The sequence below is a fragment of the Rhinichthys klamathensis genome, unplaced genomic scaffold (genome assembly GCF_029890125.1).
Source record: "Rhinichthys klamathensis goyatoka isolate OS25496 unplaced genomic scaffold, OSU_Roscu_1.1 h1tg000150l_1, whole genome shotgun sequence".
Classification (NCBI taxonomy): Eukaryota; Metazoa; Chordata; class Actinopteri; order Cypriniformes; family Leuciscidae; genus Rhinichthys; species Rhinichthys klamathensis.
Window position 1 is genome coordinate 272,072 of NW_026606685.1, and position 21,909 is coordinate 293,980.

At 35.7% G+C, this 21,909-nt stretch overlaps 1 protein-coding gene across 1 annotated transcript in view; it reads left to right on the forward strand.

The window, feature by feature from the left end:
- Positions 1 to 2,709: 2,709 nt before the first annotated feature.
- Positions 2,710 to 21,909, forward strand: part of nr6a1b (nuclear receptor subfamily 6, group A, member 1b) — a 29,722-nt gene continuing 10,522 nt past the window's right edge. Inside the window, exons 1-2 of the mRNA XM_056258265.1 lie at positions 2,710 to 2,891; positions 10,729 to 10,764. Coding sequence (XP_056114240.1) covers positions 2,828 to 2,891; positions 10,729 to 10,764 — 100 coding nt within the window. The 5' untranslated portion in view covers positions 2,710 to 2,827. The remainder of the gene's footprint in view (positions 2,892 to 10,728; positions 10,765 to 21,909) is intronic.

Consider the following 21,909-nt stretch of genomic DNA (forward strand, 5'->3'; position numbering starts at 1 on the left):
TAAATGCCACTGCCAAAAACGTTATTTGGACAAACTATCCGCGATAAACAACGTTGATACATCTGAATTAGTTTTGGTGTTCAAAGCCTATGCTAAGTTGATTACTATTGTACATAAAGTTCAAACTATTTTACCTAAAAATCAGCTCTCATAGTTAATGTTAGCTTGCTATTTTCAGCATATGTTAAGTTTTCATAGGTTGTGCAAGAAAAAAATTGTACATTACTTTATAATGCCACAAGATGTGGTAACTTGTTAAATATAACTGCCTTATTGTCATCATTCAATGTTGACACATGTAAAAATGAGGGTATTTGGTCGTTTATTTTAAAATAGTTTGATGTATCTTTGCCCATTTATGTGTACTTAAAGGGTCTTTGTGGATGCAATCAGTACAGAAACAGAGAAGTCACTTAATGTATTTATTAAGCAGTTATATAAAAACATGATTCACAAACATTTTTTTAAAAAGGCATGTAAAAAGATGTACAGAATATCAAAGCAAATTGTTAATTGAAAACAAAATAAATATAATTTGATTCATGCAAGGTGTCCTGTCTTTATCATCTGCTAACATGAACCACAAATTCAACATCATTCATCAACTATCCTCCTAACTGTTAGTCATCGAGGAATATACAATACACAACCTCTTGCTTTGTACAACTTTTAACAAACCTAGTATGCAGTGGAGGACAGAAAGTAAAGTTTTTCCTCATGATTGCGGCACCCACACGCGATCCGGCGTCTTCTCGTCAGCTGCTCCCTATGCAGCTCCTCGACCTGCTTCCCTTGTTGTTTTTTCCAAGAAAGATAGGTGAAAAAACGTATTCCGTTGTCCAGATTCCTCCCTGAACGATCGTGTGACCTGCTATGGCAGTTGAACTGAACAACCATATCGACGTTTATTAAAATCTCGACAGAAAATCTAAACACAGCCTCCAACACATGCATTTAAATACAGCGGTATTGGGCGCGATCCTGTAAATATGGCGGCGGACCCATAATGCAACACGGCGTGACGTCATCTCCACATTCCCTATTGCATAATTTGACAGTTAATGTTCACAATTAATTATCTTGACAGACACATTATGTTTATTCACTGCTGCCTTCTTGGTAACCAAGTTCAAACTTAAAGAAAAAAAATTGTGACAAAGCTGTAGCAGTGGTGGAAATGACGACACAACTTTGGGAATTTCGGTATTTGTGTAATTTTATATATAGTTTTCACGTAATAATTGAATTTCATTCTTTATATAGATAAATATATTTTAATATATATTTAAATATATTAAATATTTAGATTATGGTTAAGGTTTGACATTAAATGTAAATTTGACATTGCAATTTGTATGCTTTATTTTTGTTTTATTAATGCCAGTAATGACTAGACTAGAGCATTACAATAATAATAAAAACGAAATATAGCCTATATAATATAATATACAAGAGGAAAAGGGCACTTTATGCAATAATATCATACCTGCCCTAGTGAAAAATAAATATACTAAAATGTATTTGAAATACATTTATTGTATGCTAAGTATAATGCATTTACATGTATGTAGCCTACTTAATATAAATACCCTGCAATTGTACTTTTAGTATAATAAACTGATATAGGCTATTTAAAGTCAGCTAAATTGGAACAACTCATTTTGTACTAAATGTAGGCCTATAAGTTATCCAGAAACATTGCTGAAGTTCAACTAAAGATATACTATTTTTATTGTGCTAAAATGGAACTATTGCAAGTATACTTTAGGTTCACTTTAAACATCTTGCATTTAAAGACTATATAGAAAGATCACACTATCCTTACTAGTGATATTAAAACACATTTTAGGCTTAATATTAATAAATACGCATTGTGCAATAAAGTGCTCCAAACAAAGTTTAATTATGATATTTATATCAGTAAGTCTCAAGCTATATTTCAGGTTATATGTTAATGGATTTGCAATATACTTAGTACGAAATAAATGTATTTTAAATACATTTTGGTTTAGGGTTTTTTTCCACTAGGGTGCTCACATTAGCTCTTGCCTTTTTACCTTTACAAGTATGTACAACCTTACAATAAAGAAGTCATCTTAGAGTGTGAAAAAATCGGTTTGAAGTCAGACCATTCAAATTTATGAATGTGAAACTTTCCAATTTGTATGTTTTTTTTATTCATTTATTCTGGTCCTCTTGGTTTGACGTCAGACATTCTTCAAAACCCCAATGACAGGTGTGTTGATGTCAATGGCCACTGTGCGGCAGCAGAGGACAGTCAAACTGATGAATGACAGCTAGAAACGCCATTGGGTTGACTTCCATTGGCTTCTGTGCTTCCCTTATAAACTTTATTACAATAAGTGTTCAGAATGTCTAAATATTACTGTAGAGTTCGTTATTATAAACAGTAAAGCAAAATAGCATATCATAAACGTTTTTAGTTTATTATGCATTTAAAACAATTGATAGAGTTAAATGTATGTAAAAAATAAACTATCTATCTATCTATCTATCTATCTATCTATCTATCTATCTATCTATCTATCTATCTATCTATCTATCTATCTATCTATCTATCTATCTATCTATCTATCTATCTATCATCTATCTATCTATCTATCTATCTATCTATCTATCTATCGATGAACTGCAAATCCCAGATGGCGACACGGGGGCGTGTCGTCACGTGACCCGAGCAAGGTGTTTTCACGCTGTCACGAGCGCTTGACATGAGCGCGCGGCTCTTCGAGGGCTCGCGGAGGTCAGAGCTCAGAGTGCAGGCGGACCGCGGAGAGACACGCTCGCTCAGTTCATCTACAGGAGGATGGAGGTGGAGAACCAACCCAACGGATTTCACTTCTCCAAACAGGACAAATTACTGAGCAGCGGTGAGTTTCTGGTGCCCGTGCACAGTTATTGAGTCTCGGATGAAAATTAAGGTGTTTCAAATACAGTTCTGAATCTTATGTGTAACGCATGAGGACAAAATTCCGGCAAAGTGTATAGGCTATATTATCTCTCCCAGGTGTAATATAAATAGCTTTTAGAGCATTCTCAATGCAACTTTCAGCAATGTTAACGCAATCTTTAGTTTTACCCCTTGTAACATATGGAGTAAAATGTGTGTGTAATGTGATGAATGGACGTATAGAGCTGAAGTTTGGGGATTGGGGACAGTGAGGTCTTTTAAAGCGCTGCTGAGGAATGTTTTTTATATGCACGTCCGCGAGGAATCGTAAAAGATGAACTTTTGAACTTGAGCGAATCACCCTCGAGCGCCACAAAAACACGTCAATGACAACAAACAACCAGCTGTAACATTTTTAATCAGTGGCGTTTCCATATTATGGGGTAAGGGTTAAAAAAAAGATTTATAAATTAATTTTAGTTTAGGTTTGTTTGTTTTTTTGTACCATGAGATATTTGTTTCGAGTCCGTCAGGTTGTTTCAGTCATAGGCTACTAAATAATATTTTCTTGACTTATTTAAAATCAGTTAATGTAGATATTGCCACACAAAACACATTTAGTTGAAATTTTTCAGTCATCATTTGATACTTTTAGTTCTTAATATGAGCATTTGTTGAAATTGGAATCAAACACTGACTTTTTAAGCCACCCCTACACACTAATATTGAAATGCAGTGTAACATTTATGCTATATTATTTTTATAAATCACAAACCTTTCAAACTAATGAATGGGATCATTAAGTAATTTTCTGTATTTGCATCCCAAATGAATCACTATACACTATGCATTTATACAGTATGTACTTGTACGCAACGCACTCATCCATATAGTATATGAATTGTATAAGGTCATTTTGTCATTCAACATTGGAGTCCAACTACATAATTAAAGCTGTCCAACATTCCATACATAGTTTTTTTCCGGATCATCCGGGTATTTAAAGGGTGCTTTTTTCTATTAGGAATTTTCAGTGTGGACACACAACTCACACTAATAATAGCACAGAATGTCCTAGAATAGTGCATAAGTATGTGAATTTGTGTCATTTGCATATTATCATCCATGCACAGTGTAAATCTTTTGTATAATATTTGTACATGTGCAAGTGTCTGCAAATGTGCTTGTTTGAATAGAGAAAAGCCTTCAGTCTAATATTCAGTTAGTTTTCCAAGAAAGAAACGCACATACACTCTAAGATGACCAGCTTGTTTTTAGCAAACACAAAGGTTTCCAGGACTTCCCAGCTTTTACAGCTGCGTTTCCAGCATCTGTTTGGCACAGATATGTGCGCACACCGCAACTAATTTAAATTTTTTAGCAAACTGAGACTCCTAATTTTAACAGTTACATTAAGTCTAGAGGAGCAGCGTTGCTATAGCAACACTGGATAGGTCACTGCACATACCAGAATACAACTGTATAGTCAACAGCCTTGACCTTTCACTTCTGAGTGACCTTTCTCCTCTCACTGACCTTATAGAGCGGAAGGCGAAGCCAACATGTATGTGGCTTATATGCAAGATTTTTCACTATAGAGTAAAAGAGTAATTCATTTTTAGTGATTTATATAAATCAAGTTGTTAACAAAACAAGCTCAGATTTCCTCCATTGCACAATTAGGTAAAAAAGAAGTGTGTGTGTGTGGTTCAGGTATTTATTCACTATGTTATGGGGTCAAAATCCCCTCAAGGATAATAATACCAGAATTGTTTTAACTTGTGGGGATTTTTTTTTTGTCCCATGAGTAAAACTGCTTATAAATCATACTAAGTGATGTTTTTTGAAAATGTAAAATTGCAAAGAGTTTTCTGTGATGGGTAGGTTTAGCATTAGGGTTAGTGTAAGGGGAACGAATATACAGTTTGTACAGTATAAAAATCATTATGTCTATGGAGAGTGCCCACAAAACATGGAAACCGTGCGTGCCTGTGTGTCTGATTTGCGATTTAGTCTTTAAGGTTGGTAGCCCTTCCCCCACAAATAAACAAACACACAAACACGCATCATAAACACATAGAAGATAAACTTCCTGTCCACCCACCCACACAGGGATCATAAAACCCCCCTTTGCGCTGGCCATTCCATGACCTCTTGTTTGACCCCCTTGTTGCCATAGAAACTTTGACGGAACAGGTAGTTTCATTCTGTCCCATGAGAGTTTTTGTTTTCGTAAATTTTTCAATATTATGTGCGATTTTAAAACAAAAAAAAACATTATTGCGTTTTAATGTTGTATCGGTTTTCTGCATTTTAGGTTGAATTTTTATAGATAACGAAACATAAACATCCTGAAAAGATGTTCAGCGTAATGTTTTCTCTTCTTTTTCGTAGTTTGAATCATATCTTATTTTTAATCTCTTTTAAAATGCCAGTAAAATGCAATATCAGGATGTTCTGCGCTCTTAAAAATAAAGGTTCCTAAAGGGGGCTTTCACAGCGATGCCATAGAAGAACCATGTTTGTTTTTTTCTTAAAATCTAATGAACCATTTTCCATAAAGAACCTTTTGTTGAATGTAAAGGTTCCATGGTTGTTAAAGGTTCTTCATGGACACATTGATGTGTGTGCAGAGCCGGATTAACGCAAAGGCAAACTAGGCACGTGCCTAGGGCCCGATTGGTGGGATGGGGCCCAGACAGAAGGACAAAAATAAAAAAAATAAAAAAAATACAAATATCCTATCTACAATTTATTTCAATATTTATTAATTAACTAAAAAATAGTGACGATGTTTATCTTAACCATAGACTGTTACATTACGTCACATTAACGCCAGCCCATCAGGTGCTGCGAAGCAAAAGTCTAAATAGGCACGCAAAGAAGCACTCTAATGCAGGTGTGTGCGTTGTCGTCATCTATTTTGGAGTGATTGCAATGTATTCTAAATATAAACTTGTACTGTAGATCAGCGTCATTTCTGGACAAAATCATACACCGCTTTATTACGAGTTTAAAAGAGCGCGAGCGTCATTAACGTGCCCAGACGCGACGCTTTGAATTTGCGCATACAATGAATAACATCGTGTCGGGAGCTGACTAAAAACACTACAAAAGTAAAAGACAGGACGTTTGTATTCAAAGTTAAAAAGCCAACACACTACAACATTTTAAATGTTTCAAATAAAGGATCTCATGGGTCTATCTTCTAAATTCTGCTGATGATTAGATTATACCCTGTCTGACATCAGCCTACTTACGCCAATAATATCAGTTTAGAATTTTTTTTTCCTAATCAGTAGCGATCGTGTCTTTCTCTTCCACTTGATTTGTGTATAGTATATTTAAGCTAGCAATATCATATTACTTATATTAATAATATGACATTATCTGCAGTCAATATTGATTAAATGGGAGGGGAAATCCTGCCCATACCGCAGCTATCAAAAAAATTATAAAAGCATATATCACTGAAGTGGTATTCTGGAAATGTGAATAAATTGAATAAAACAGCAAAATAACAATAACAATAACATCTTCATTAAACAAAAAAGAGATTACCTTAGATGAAGTTTGATAATATGTACATGCAGTAGCCTACTGGTAAAAAGTCTGGACCAATTACTATTTTTAATGTTTTTGAAAGAAGTTTTTTTATTATGCTCTACAAGCCTGCATTTATTTGATCAAAAATACAAAAAAAAAAAAAAAAACAGGAATATTCAGCAAGGAAGTGTTAAATATATAAAAAGTGATAGTGAAGACTTTTTTAAAACAACTTTTTAATAATAAAAAAAAATCCTGAAAAAAGTATCACAGGTTATAAAATAAATATTAAGCACCATTTCTAACATTTGATAATAAATCAGAATATTATAAAGTTTTCTGAAGGATCACATGACACTAAATTCAGCTTTGCATCACAGAAATATATTTTAAAGTATAGTATAGGAAAACCATTATTTTAAATTTTAATAATATTTCAATATATATTATTTTTCTGTATTTTTGATCAAATAAATCCAGGCTTGATGAGCATAAGAGACTTCTTTCAAAAACATTAAAAATAGTAATGTGTCCAAACTTATGTACTGTGTAAGTAAAAACATTTAAAATTAAACGTTGTATAAATTAAAAGGTTAGGAATCATATATGTTTCAAGAGTTTTTTATTGGGGGTGGGGGGCCTCCAACAGGAATATTGCCTAGGGCCTCCAAATGTCTAGAACCGGCCCTGTGTGTGTGTAGTTTTGATGAAATCTGCGAGCTTTCTGTCCCTGCCATACGCCACGGTTACGCTTCAAAAAGTTAATTAATCAATGAAGGAATTTTCATTTTTGGGTGAACTATCCCTTTAAGGTTTGTTTTTTTAAATCACTAGGCCAATCCATAAGCTATAGTAGTGATAGATGCATTAGCTTAACCACTAATTATTAATATATGGCTATTTTAAGCATTCTCACACATAATTTAATTTGAAAAAGTATTGCAAGTATATTCGAGACATATTCATGAACAGCTGAAAACCTTTAATTACAAGGGCTTAACAATGAAATGGTAAAAGTAAGAAAGAAAACAATTATACTATTTTTCTCATTATAAAATACTTAGGCTTACAGTTTTAACATGAACAAACTGATAAACTTAATGTATATTGGAGGGGGGACCAGTTTGATAAATGATATCATATCGAGATGGCGATAAAATTTACGTCGATAACGATAATAAGCTCTGGACACTTTTACAGCCAATCACACAGCAGAAATAAAAGTGACAGCTACAGCCAATCAGTGCATGTCGCTATAGGCTATAGGCGTAGTGTTTTTAGTCGTTTTTGATTATCGTTTTGACAATGTTATCGTCTGTACGCGAAAAACGCGAAGGGAAACCTTTTCCGTTTTTAGTACATCGTTGTCTTGTAAACGCACCCTGAAGCTAAAACTGCAGATATCGTTTCGCATCATTGACAAATATACATAACATTATTTTCAAAATTTAGTTTATGTTAAAAATGCGTTATCCAAATGGGTGGGAAATTTGAATGCAATTCAAATATGAACCTTAAATTTCACCCTAGATATTTTTGAGTGTGGATTACCAGTTACCACACATGGCCATGCACATACACATTGTGATGAGCAGAGGCGCGGGGGGTTGGCTAGGATCTCATGTCCTTGGATCTGAATGATGAAGTGAAAATGGAAAATAAATGGATATTCAGGTTACATATCACTACTACATCTGTATACCTCCCCTCCCGATCCCTCTTTCCTTCCATCAGCCAAGTGGAACAGAAGACATCTGGGCAGCCTCATCCTTTTCTTCTGAAGGCTGGGGGTGGGGTGTTGGTATATGTGTGTGTGTGTGTGTGTGTCTCTATACCTGTGTATATTTCTGACTGTCTATGTGTGTGTCCTGGTAAACCCATACGTTATGAGGACAAAATGTCCCCACAAAGATGGCTAATTTGGCTATATCCGATATCTTGTTCATTATGGGGATATTTTTTGGTCCCCATGAAGAAAACCGCTTATAAATAATGCTAAGAGATGTTTTTTGAAAAATGTAAAAATGCAGTTCTTAACTAGCCTTTTCAATTGATTCTCCTAAACTCTAATTTACGACGTAATAGGTCAACGTAATTCAAGTGATAGAGTGAAAAAAATGTCCTTTGCTATCATTAAATTGTAAATAAAGATATTCATTTCCATATATTTATTATCATTTATTAAGATATTTCCATTTGCTATCATAAAAGTGTTAAATTGTATGTAGAATACACATTTATTTATATCGATATCAATATATTTATTTATTATAAAAACATTCATTAATATTCAATTGTCATTTAAAAAGTTAATAAAAATAAACATTTATTTATATCAATATATTTAGTATTTATAAAAACATTTTCATTTGCTATCATGAAATTCTTGTTTTAGATAAAATACATATTTATTGATGTTAATATCAGCATATCTATTTTTTATTTATTTAAAATATTTTCAGTTGCTGTCATTACATATAAATATACAATTATTGATATTCATATAAATAAATTTATTTATTTTAAAAAAATCTTTATTTCCCATCATTAGTCAGGTCAATAAAATGTCATTTTCGAAATATATTCAAAGCCACAAAAAGCATTTGTCAATTTAAAAATGACACAAAAATGTATGAATTTAATTGCATTCAATTTAATTCATCGAATCAAGTACCAAATATTTTTAATTCTTATATTATAGATATATTATGATTTCTTATTTTAAAATAAATAAAAAAATCTCTCGAAAGTATTTTAATGATAAACCAATAGATTGTAATGTGTAATTTCCGGTTGTCAAACTTTAGTGGATCATGCGAATGCCACTTGGTTTGATATTTTGTTATCAAATGCAATGATGTTCAAAACCCATTTTGCTGAACCAGTATTACCAACAACAGAATGAACAGAACTAACCCTGAATAATGTAACCTGTTTAACATTTCCTATTTAAGTACTGTAGCTTGTTGGCCTTATGAAGTGAGAAAAAGTGTGTGTGTGTGTGTGTGTGGCATAGAAGGCAGACGGTGAGTATTTGCTCCTGTAGCTCAATACCAACGGCCTACAGCCATCATAGATATTAGATTATCTTCAAGGAGCCTGTGTGTTCTGGTCCACCATATGCCGTGGATTGCTGGAGTGTGTGTGAGATGCCCTGCGTGTGGCAGATCAAAAATCCGCAGCTGCCAGCGAGCCGAAGAGATCACACTCATACACACACACACGTGGCGGTTTCTGAAGAGGTCGCGAAGGTCGTGTCCTGAGGGACAGAAGTGAGAGGACTGGGCAGATGGGTGTGTGTGTATGAGAGAAAGATAGATAGAGAAAGTGTTGTTTTAGGAATGAGAAGAGGCATTGTTTTAAAGTTGTCTTGATGTTCTGTGTGGTAAGATGAACTTTAAGTGTGTCCATCACAGAACATTTGAACAATCTTTTTACAGCATGAAAAAGATGATGATAATGGCAGAAATTCCTACAAGCATATTTATTGAAGGAATTTAAATGAATAGTTTAATGAAAATTCTGTCATTTACTCAATTTTTTTGAAGATACTCCATTTAAAGTCAATTTACCTTTTTAAAATGTTTTTGTCTGTTACGATAGTCACTCACTGCATCTGAAATTAAATACTTTCCTACTATATAGAATTCTATACAGAAACTATATCATTACCCATGTATTAAATTCCACCAATCAAGAGAGTCGAAGCAAACAAAAACGCACCAAATACGCTCTCAAAATACTTAAATATTTGATTATATATGCATATATTGCAATAAACTTAAAATATATTGTTTATAATAATCTACATTCTAAATTATACTTTTAGATTTCTTCATTGTTTTTAATTCGATTATGCTGTTCACAATGCTTCATGGGACTGAAGTTCTTCCCATCACTAAAGCCATTTAGTACACAGTCTTTATACCTTTATGGCTTTATTTTTGGCTGATTTTTAAATATTTTTTTGCTTCAGTTTGAATAGTGTTGTGATTCACCTCATAGCTGGTTGATTTGGTTCATGGCTTAAAACGCTTTAACGTAGACTTTTTTTTTAAATCCCCATGGAAGAAATGAATGGGGAAAGAAACTTCCGGAACCAACGCTGCTGATAAAGTTGCAGTTTCACTCTATAGATGTGGAAATATAATAAGAACACAATTATACAGAGACCCTGTTTGTTGAAAAGGAATATAGTAGCTCATTAACATATTCTAAAAGCAGTGTTTTCTCTTCCCCTCATATTCTCTCACTCTTTCCCTCATCTGCAGGTTTTTATGAAGAGAACTCCCTCCAAGATGACACAGGTGAGGAAACTGCCAATGATCTCCATGCTGCCATCTACTGGCTATATCGCACACTCATTCCTGTGCTTTGTGTCTCAAACATTTTCAGACCATGAATAGTGAACATTATAGAGTTATAGTTCTGCATCCTGGAATAAAAAACAAACAAACATCCAGAGTAAAATGCGACTGCAGTACTCAGCTTCACCAGTAGAGTATATCACAGAGCTCTTTCTTTCTCCCAAGTTCTCCAAAGCTCTGGTAAAAGTGCACTTTTTAGAGGTCAGGATTAGTTCAGGAGCTTCTGATCTCATGTCGCCAGCAAGTCTTTCTGTGATGCGTGCATACATGCTGTTGTAAAGCTGCACAAGTCAGTGTCGAACATTGTTAGAGAAAGCAGCTGATTTATGTGAGAAACCAATTAAGCTGTAAAGCATCGGAAGAGCTCTTCAGAAGTACACACACACACACACACACACACACTGGTGACATCACCTTCACTCCCTGTGTCTGTGAAGTCAAAGTTAGGTCAGCAATGAGGCACAACATGTAAACAAGCAGGAATTGTAGGCCTCCGATTGGCTGAAAGTATTTTGGTCATTTGGATTGTTTCTAATTTTACAGTATTCTAATAATTATATTTAATATTATATTAAATGTAATCATTTCAAATGTTATAATTTTACGCAACAGTCAATTATACAATTTAGTGGCATTGTAACTTTTTGACCACTAAATGCTGTGGTTAACCAATCGAAATCAAATGTTCTAAGTCAAGTCAAGACACATTTATTTATATAGCTCTTTATACAATACAGATTGTTTCAAAGCAGCTTCACATTAATACAAATTAGGGCTGTCAGTTAAACACGTTATTAACGGCGTTAACGCAAACCCATTTTAACGGCGTTAATGTTTTTATCACGTGATTAACGGTCTTTTTGGCCTAGCAAACGTTGTAGTTTTTTTTACATTTACATTTATTCATTTAGCTGACGCTTTTATCCAAAGCGACTTACAATTGCTATATATGTCAGAGGTCGCACGCCTCTGGAGCAACTAGGGGTTAAGTGTCTTGCTCAGGGACACATTGGTGTCTCACAGTGGATTCGAACCCAGGTCTCTCACACCAAAGGCATGTGTCTTATCCACTGCGCCATCACCACCCTTTCTCACATGCTTTTGCAACAGGACGCGTCATGCGCGTTCATTTCAATGGCTTGCGCCGCGCAAGGAAGTTTTGAAAGCGCAAGCGGATCTAGCTAGACCGGAAACAAAACAACAGGCACGACGCCGCACACACTTGTTTGGGCTTGCGAGCCGGCCAAATAGTAGGTTAAAGGAGAACTCCGGCGCAAAATGAACCTTTGGTCTAATTACACATTGTTACCTAGTCAACCGTTATCTGAGATTTGTTTTCATGATTATCGAATGTAAATAGTTTTATCTCTACAAACAGTTTAGCCTATAAAGCTAGTATAACGCTAGTATATTGGGCATAGTGTAATGACAAATAAAAATCGCTTGTTAATACCACTAACAAGGCTGAAAATAGCCCCACACTAACACGGTAGCATAATGAGGGTCCCTACCTTCAAACCGAAGCATTGAGAACTTTGTCAGTGTCCAGACAGTTTAATAAGAAGATATTTTAAACATACAGTCAACTTCGCGTATACAGGCAGAATCCATCTTTGAAATACAGTCTTTACCAGTCGATCTACGAATGCCGATCCAAGCCTGCTGTTCGCGCTCACCTTATCACACAACTTATAGCTCGTTCACATTCTCACCAGCGCACTTGGATCGGCGTTCGTAGATCGACTGGTAAAGACTGTATTTCAAAGATGGCTTCTGCCTGTATACGCGAAGTTGACTGTATGTTTAAAATATCTTCTTATTAAACTGTCTGTACACTTACAAAGTTCTCAATGCTTCGGTTTGAAGGTAGGGACCCTCGTTATGCTACCGTGTTAGTGTGGGTCTATTTTCAGCCTTGTTAGTGGTATTAACAAGCGGTTTTTATTTGTCATTACACTATGCCCAATATACTAGCGTTATACTAGCTTTATAGGCTAAACTGTTTTTAGAGATAAAACTATTTACATTCGATAATCATGAAAACAAATCTCAGATAACGGTTGACTAGGTAACAATGTGTAATTAGACCAAAGGTTCATTTTGCGCCGGAGTTCTCCTTTAACGTTACGTTTTGAGTGGATGACGAGCGCGAGACGCCGAAATGGATGCCAATAAGATTCTGAATGGAAAGTTTACTTTTAAAAAGTTGCCAAATGGTTCCATTGACGAGACCAAAGTGATCTGTGTGTTTTGTCGTTGTGAACTGAGCTATCATCATCGCAGCACGTCCAGTCTGAAATACCACTTGATGATGGCCAAGCACACACACACACACACAGCTGATGCGAATTCTCCGCCCCTCGTCAATATCAGGACCTCGTCAGTATTTCTTTCACCCTTTTATTGATGGACAGTGTTACATTGTGTGAGAGATTATTTGCTCCAAGTGAGAATGTTAGTGTGAAATTGATCACAGTATTGTCAATGTTGTTTTCAATAAAAAAAACATTTGCACAAAGCAAGCCAATCCACTTTTCCATGTTGATAAGAGCATTAAAGAAATGTGAAAAAAGAATGGGACAAAAAGAAATCAAGAGACATTTAGAAAAGATAAAAATGTGCGATAAATTGTGATTAATCGCGAGTTAACTGACATTAATGCGATTAATCGCGATTAAATATTTTAATCGTTTGACAGCACTAATACAAATTAAAATACTTGTTGTAAAAAATTAATGCTAATGTTGTCAAATCCTTTTTTAAACAATTAATTCAATTGCAGCTGTAAAGAAGCTCTACAGAAGGTAATAGTGACATTATTCAGCTCAATTTTGTTCAGTGTTGTTTCCATTCAGAGCCGTAAAAACCAAAAGTGCAGCATTGCTTACCTTACATTTTACATCATCCTGTACTTGTTCAAGTGAAGGTTTGAGAGGTTTTTGCTGTTTTCTCAGCTAATTTGACATCTGTAGGTCACTATTTTTGTCTGCAAAGGTCTGTCCGTATTTAGGCCTGAAGGTCATGAAAGTAGTGCCTGAAATGTCTCCCAGACGTTGTTTCAGTGTTCCTCCTGCAGTTTACACTCATTGGTCAGTGAGTCGCTTGCATGTTAAACCCAACGACATCAATGAATGTATATCGCAGCCGTAATGAGGAAAGCGCCGGTTTGTTTGCTAGGAGAGAGTGTTGACGTGTGCAGTATGTGGTAATCTCAGGGGACAGCCAACGGTCGATGGTTTCTTATGCATCCAAACTCACCGACAGCGTTGAATGTTCCCAGAATACACCAGGTGTGTATATGGATACCCAAAACTCAATGTGAATTATGCTGAACCTTATCTAGATTTGCCATTTCGATTTAACAAGATTTGTATTTGCTGAAAAATTGTCAGTAAAGGTACTTCAAGTCCCCCTGCAGTTCATTTTATCCATTGACTTGATCATCAAAATGACATATGTGAAAATAGTTTTTAATAGAATTTAACCTATGAAAATAATTTCTTCATGCCTTAAAATAGCTTAAATGTAACTCTACACCCTTGCTTCATTTAGTAAACGTGAACGTTCATGAATATGCAAATTAGCCCCGCCTCCACTCACTCACACCAGCTCGGATCCTGGCTGATGATCCACTCGCTCAACTGTAGTAAACGTTAATTCATATGATTAGCCTTTATCAAACAGCTAATTATGTGTTGGTATTGTTACACAAACCATGTTACCGTTCGCCATCTCCGAGTCAGACAGCAGCCTTCTGAAAATCAGCATCCTTAGAAATGCTTTGAACATCACATAAAGTCAATGGAGAAAGGCACATAATTCGTCATTACATGGTAATATACATAATTCACCCACTATATTGCTATATGCACCCGATTTTTCCTGCCCCCTCTTAAAGTTGTTCTTGTGGTCACTGTGGAAAAGCCCCGCCCACACTTTGAAAGGATTGGTTGCATGTTTGTGACGGCAGGAAACGGACTGTTTCATAACATGTTTTTGAGACTGTCTTTAATACACTGCAGTTTTAAGGAGAAAATACTCTGCAATGGTGTTGACTTATGAATTTGCACATGGTTATCTTAAAGTATATTAAAAACACCACACAGACATATAAACAACATTAAAAACTTTTCTTATTTTTAATGATTTTCAGCACATGGGGTCTTTTACAGTAAAATAATGCAAAAGTTGCTTAAAATTGGTTAAAATGTTTAAATGTAATATGAAGAAGAGCATCACACTGAGCGATTGTGTAATTTCTGCTGATGCTTTAGCATATAATTAGTATTATATTATATGCCGGGAGAATGCATGTTATTATTTAGAGAGAAAGTATGTGGTTGCAATCATCTGCCATTGTATGATGGTCTTTAGTGGTATTCATTCAAATTCATAAGCAGTCTGATTGTTGTTACCTTGGCTGAGATTGAAAATATTTTTTTATTTCATTTGTAAAAAAAATAATAATAATAATAATTATAGTTATATACTATTGTCTTTTGAAGGAGTTGTGCTGCTGCCATTTATTATGTTTGAGAAACTATCATGGTACATTGATATGATAATCATTCAGTAGCATGGTATGTATAAAAGTACCATGGTATTAGTATGTTGTTTGTCTTATGTACCACAGTATTCTTTGAAATAACTTGATACATGAAAATAGGGTTAAATCAGTACCATGCTATATATGAAAATTCTGTGATAATTAATTCTTGTTTTTTATGTTTGAAAATGGTACATGGATAATCATTCAGATCCTATGTAGAAAAGTGTCATACTGTTTTCTTTTAATATAATAATTTGATTCGAATTAGCATTGCAGTCATTTGCATATGCAAAATGGATCTAAGTAGAACTGGGTCAGTGTCACAATGCATAAAGCTGAGCCAGCTGAATCAGACACAAGAGCAACTGAACTTACAGAGTGATGGAGAAAGCTACAAATATATCAAAAGAGAAAGAATAAGCCAATCTTACCTCAACATAGTTACCTTGACTCTCCTGTCGTGTTGAAGAGTTGAATGCTATCTGGAGGAATGCCTGCTTTCTCTATCTCTCATGTTTGCAGCAAGAAGCTACCGTGGTAAGCAAACATGCACATTCACTGCTGGATGAGTCACTACAGAGCTAACATCCTCATTGTGAGTTCGTCGTATTTGAGATGAACTATATATGACCCAAATGATGTGCTGCTACGGATTTGGCCATGTGCATTGAGTGATGGATTCTGATTGGCTGAGATTCCTGATGCTCTGAATTGAAGCTATCTGATTGGCTGAGGCTGAGTTAATTTGCATAGACGGAGAAAGACAAACAGAAAGAGAGAGATGTTGGGGGGGGGCGGGAGACTCTTGGGAATAATTGATGAAAGATAATGATCAAAGAGGAAAGAGGAGATGTGGTAGATGGATACATTTCGCCACTGGGCAGTTTTCGTACAGCTAAATCATGCGGTTTGTTACGCTTTGCCTTCCGCTGGGAGCAAAAACACACACCTGTCCAATACCTACTAAACATTTTCTGGTATTTTGTGTGTGTGTGTGTGTGTTTGGCTTTGTTTTCTATGTTGCTTTGACATTTTTGCCCTAATCTTTCTGAACACTTGGGGTGCATTTCCCACAATCCTCTTTGCCTATGGTGATTCTCTCGCACAACTAGGTCAACGCACTATGTAGGAACATGTGTACTAACCAGGCATATCTAATACCCCATCAAATAGGACTGGGGTTCACAAACCAATGATCTAGATGCTGGATCAGGTCACATCAGATTCTTCTGTACACTTTAGCATGCTTTAAAAAGAGTACTTATTTATTTAGTACAATTTAAATATATGAACTTCAAATGTAATATCAAATAACACACTGACTACAGTTAAAATTAATATCAAGTACTTTACATGTGCTTTAGTATGTTAGTCAATATGTTAGTATTTTTCAAAAGCATGACAAGATTATTAAAACAATGTAGCCTATTTATTTAGTCGTTATATCAGTGTGCACTTTTTAAAAGTGTACTTAAGGAGATGCACATGAAAGTGTACTCTCTTTAAGTATACTTAAGTGTCCTTTTATTTCTTTAATGTCATATTATCACCAACAAAGTACACTTTTAAAAAATATTTACTTTTATTATCGGAAGTACACTACAAGTGCACATTCAATACAATTACGTGCACTTCTCTTTTCACAAGGGTAATGTTCAGTGTTTGTGTTGTTTTAGCTGAGATAAGTGCATCACTAGTAGTACTAAAAGTTTAGCATGCGCAACGGTTAGCTTGTGGTTTAGCCATTGATTTGTCTATTTTGAATCCTCCACATCATCATCTTTAGAACCTTCAATCTACAAACTTAAAGACATTATTTTACATTCTTCTTTTACCAGTTTAAAGATTAACCCTCATTTGTGCGTTTATTTTTATTTAATTAGACATTATCTTTTTTGACAAAGCCCATTTTATTTGAACAAGTTACTCTGTTTTGAAGGAGTTACACCGCACTCACGATCTTCAAGGTGCCAGACACACAAGACTAAAGATCTCAATAAATAAACTGTCCGCAGCGCACACTCAAATCCTTAAAGCAAATTTAATAGACCAAGCTTTCGGTCAAAAGACCATCCTCAGGGCATACAGACAACAAGTGTAACAATCAATGTAACTGTGTTCAAACACATCAGGACAATCCACAGTGATTACCAACACCTGTGAAAGCCAGGTAGGAGAGTTGTAGTCCAAAAGTGGGAGTTGTAGTTTTTCTTAAACCTACCAGATATACTGAGTTTATCTAGGTAATTTCCACATTTACTCCAGTCCCCACAGTGAAAATCCCTAGTACAAGAAACAAACATAAGTACACATATTATACAAAAATACAGGCGCATATATATATATATATATATATATATATATATATATACATACATACATACATACTTGCTGCATAAGTGCATGGAGACTGCAAAAACATCAGTAAAACCTTCATAAACTGCAGTATTCAAGACTTATAAAAAACACTACAGCTGTCACAGAATTTGAACAAGTTTCTCTAAAGCCATTACTTCCGTATTTTCAGTGTTTTGTTATGTGTGAGTGATATAAATGAGCTAAAGTGCTAGGACGAGGTAGCAAGACACAGAAGCTTCTGATTTCCATTGCTTCTGAATGTAGGTGGCAGTAATACACACTGACAGATCTAGAACAGCATGAACGGGGGATAGAGAGAGATGGAGTGAGAATGACACGGGGATGTAGGGAAATCAAGGGATTTGTTGCTCCTGCTGTTTCCTCTGGTGCTGTGAAGTGAACTATATGAGCCAACATCATCATCACACGCTGACTGTGAAATGCCTGTTCCTTCTGATCAGCAGAATCAAAGGCTTGTTCAGATTAGAGTACTAGCTTAATGAATACTATATGTAGGATGCACTGTGTACCTACTATGTTTTTAAATGGAATGTGAAACTAAACAGTATGCACTATGCACTATGCAGTAATACACAAGTACCCTTATTATGTTTTTCAGATATTAGGCCTATCTTTCATGTACTGTAGTGTGGAATATAGCTGTTTGTCAATATTAAAGATCTGCAATGTTTCAAAGATCAAAGTTCATGATAAATAGTTATTACACGTTCCTGTGGAATGCTTGATTCTGATTGGTCAATCGCCCCATCCAGCGGTATGTACTGATAACATGGGCTAATCCGAGTAACTGAAGTTGGTGCTTTACGCTTGCTAGGGACGTTTTTTCCTTGTGGAAGTTTTGCATTTGGTGAGCTAATAAAACTTAAATCACAGATATTTAATTATGTCATCCGCGTCCGGTATTGCAAACTCGCTCTCTCTTGTTTCATACAAACGCAGCTGCTGCCATTTTTCGACTTTTTTTCTTCTTTTTTTATACTGCGATGGTACAGTATATCATTATGTTTGTTATCATAAGATAACAAACAGGTAAGATTTTGAAGTTTCATTTCAAATTAATATCTCTTATTTATGTGGTGAAATACCATGTAATAAGTGGTATGACTGTAGTCAAGTCATCTTTATTTATATAGCGCTTTTTACAATACAGATTGTATCAAAGCAGCTTCACAGTGATGACATGAAAATAACACAACAAAGTTTGTTTCTAGAAGAAAATTGCGTCAACGTCCACCTTAAGTAAGGCAGATCAATAATATTGTTGAATATTAAATATCCCCAACTATGCAAGCCAAAAGCCAAGGCAACAGTGGCAAGGAACCAAACCTCCATCAGTTGACAGAATGGAGAACAAAACCTTGGGAGAACCCAGACTCAGTCGGAGGGCCAGTTCTCCTCTGGCCAACGAAGGAACAGTGTATGATTCGGGCAGCATTACAAGTCAGGTTGGATCGGAACATTTAGAGTATTTATCCATTTCCATCTGTTTGGAAGTCAAAGTAATCACGCCGGTATGGAGACGAGTTGTTGAGGATCAGTCCCGATGGCTGTCGTGTCGATGAGGCCTTCACAGGGCTGATGAGGCTGGCACTTCAGGATCAATTGGGATGGGTCCAGGCGCAGGTCTACCATAGACGGTCCCTCGGGATAAACAGAGAGACTAATATTAGCGTAGACGCCATCCTTCTTATGATGTACCAAGTACATCAGGATTTACGGGACGTGTTCCCGGTTCTGGCTGATCTAAACTATGCAGCCTAATTTTGAATTAAGGAAGTCTATAGTGTGTTATGTGTATGCTAGGTCAAAGAGATGTGTTTTTAGTCTAGATTTGAACTGACAGAGTGTGTCTGCTTCCCGGACAATGTTAGGAAGACTGTTCCAGAGTTTTGGTGCTAAATAGGAAAAGGATCTACCGCCTGCAGTCGATTTTGATATTCTAGGTATTATCAACTGGCTGGAATTTCGAGAACGCAATAGACGTGAAGGACTATAATGCGTTAAGAGCTCGCTCAAGTACTGGGGAGCTAAACCATTTAGTGCTTTGTAAGTAATCAGCAATATTTTAAAATGTATACGATGTTTAATAGGCAGCCAATGCAGTGTTGACAGAACCGGGCTAATATGGTCATATTTCCTGGTTCTGGTAAGAACTCGAGCTGCGGCGTTTTGAACTAGCTGTAGTTTGTTTATTAAGCGTGCAGGGCAACCACCCAGGAGAGCATTACAATAATCTAGCCTTGATGTCATGAACGTATGAACTAATTGTTCCGCATTTGTCAATGAGAGCATATGGCGTAATTTAGATATATTTTTAAGATGGAAAAAAAACATTATCCCTCATTTATTGTCTCCCAAAATAAGGAACCGATTCTGAACTGCCTTATTGCATTATGCCTGTTTCCATTTACCATTTACCATACGTTAATCCATCCTCAAATACTGCAGTTGTAGCTGAGGCCTGGAAGAATTTGGTTTGTGTTGTTGACATGTCGTGAAGATGCCGTTTTCTGCGCTGCAAAAGCAAATCCACTTTGCTGCACTTCCAAAGGATGAGAACTCGCACTGCAATTTATACTGACAAATCGACATCTTTGTTGATCCTGTAACAACATTCCAATCAGATTTGAGGGACATGTTTACAGTTTGTCAAGTTTAGGCTTAAAAGCAGGGTTCGGTGCTTCTACATCAGTGTTATTCACCTGTCATTTCCCTCTGATTTTAGCGATAACTTATGGGGGGGGGGGGGGGGGGATAGGTTTAGGGGTATGGATATGGTTGGGACAAAATTTTCGGACAGAAATGTTGTTTCAGGGTCAACCAAATATGTTGATCTAGGAAAATGTTCTTGGCGAAATCACAGTGACCTGCAAAATCAGATCCAACTGCATGCAAAATTGCTAAAATAACATAAAAAATGTCTGTCAGGGTCTGAACAGACCTGAGATTTCTGACCCATCAATTGGCCTGTTTCTTTCTTATTCTGTCCCTGTCAGAATGTGATGGGATTTGTTACATGATGATTATGCCTGGGGGTATTTTTTATCTTTTACTTAGACATTGGGCGCATTAGAGTGAGTGGGTGTGTTTGTACGTGTATGTCACCCCATTCGATTTTAAAAATGTGTGTTCCATAGTTCCCGTTTGCTATAAAGTTTGACCCGTGTTTGACCCAATCCTCAACAATACTGTGCCCTTACAACACACAACCTTCCTGAGGGTTGTAAAATGGCTCTAGAGTTCAGGGTTAGGTTGAGTGCTTTCCTTTGCGTTTACGACGTTCAGGCTTTTAGAAGACCTCTCCGTGACCCCCACGCTCACCTGCTCCCTCTACAGTTCACCAGCACTTCTGAGAAATGAAGAGATCTGGCAAGTTTAGCTGATTCTTTTCTGTGAATCAGTTCTTCACAGATTCATCTAAATAGTCATTGCAATGTGTTCCCTGCATGGAATTTTACATATTCTTATGTTTGAGTATCAGTCCAGCTGTAATATCGTATGATAGTGTTTAAATATAGAATGCATCAAATGTTGCATTCAGTTGTCTTTCTTTCGATGTTTCCCATCCCCCTTCCTGCCGGCTCTCCATCTCTTTGGTTTGTAGTAAAATCTGGGTCACGCCGCATGATGCTGTAAGTCATTTCAAACACACAGTGAGACTGCAGAAGATTTCTGGCATACGCGTATGTGCCGGCCGGGCGATGTGTTTGTGTAATCCTGCTCTCTATTGCTCTGAGATTTAGATATAAACTTTTAGAACTTTTTTTTTTTTTTTTTATGTGTAAGTTTAAGATTACAATGATTTCAACTGCTCAATAAACTCAGATTAACCTACTATCAGATGTCACCGAGACATCTGTCTGTCATTCTTATCTTCCTGTTCTTACTGTTCTTAATGTCAAATATTTTATCATATTTGCACATATATATTCATATCCCATTGACTGGTGCTCAACCAATATGTCTTAAATGGCTAATGCTGATATGTAAATCAGACAAAAAATGAATTTTATATGAAGTTTTACCCATTTTATTTGATTAATTTTCATTAATTTCACCTTAATAATATATAAAAATAAAATTCGGTATTTTTGACATTTGTCATGTTTTATTATAAATAAATGTATTATTTTTAATAAACTATTTAAAATAAAATA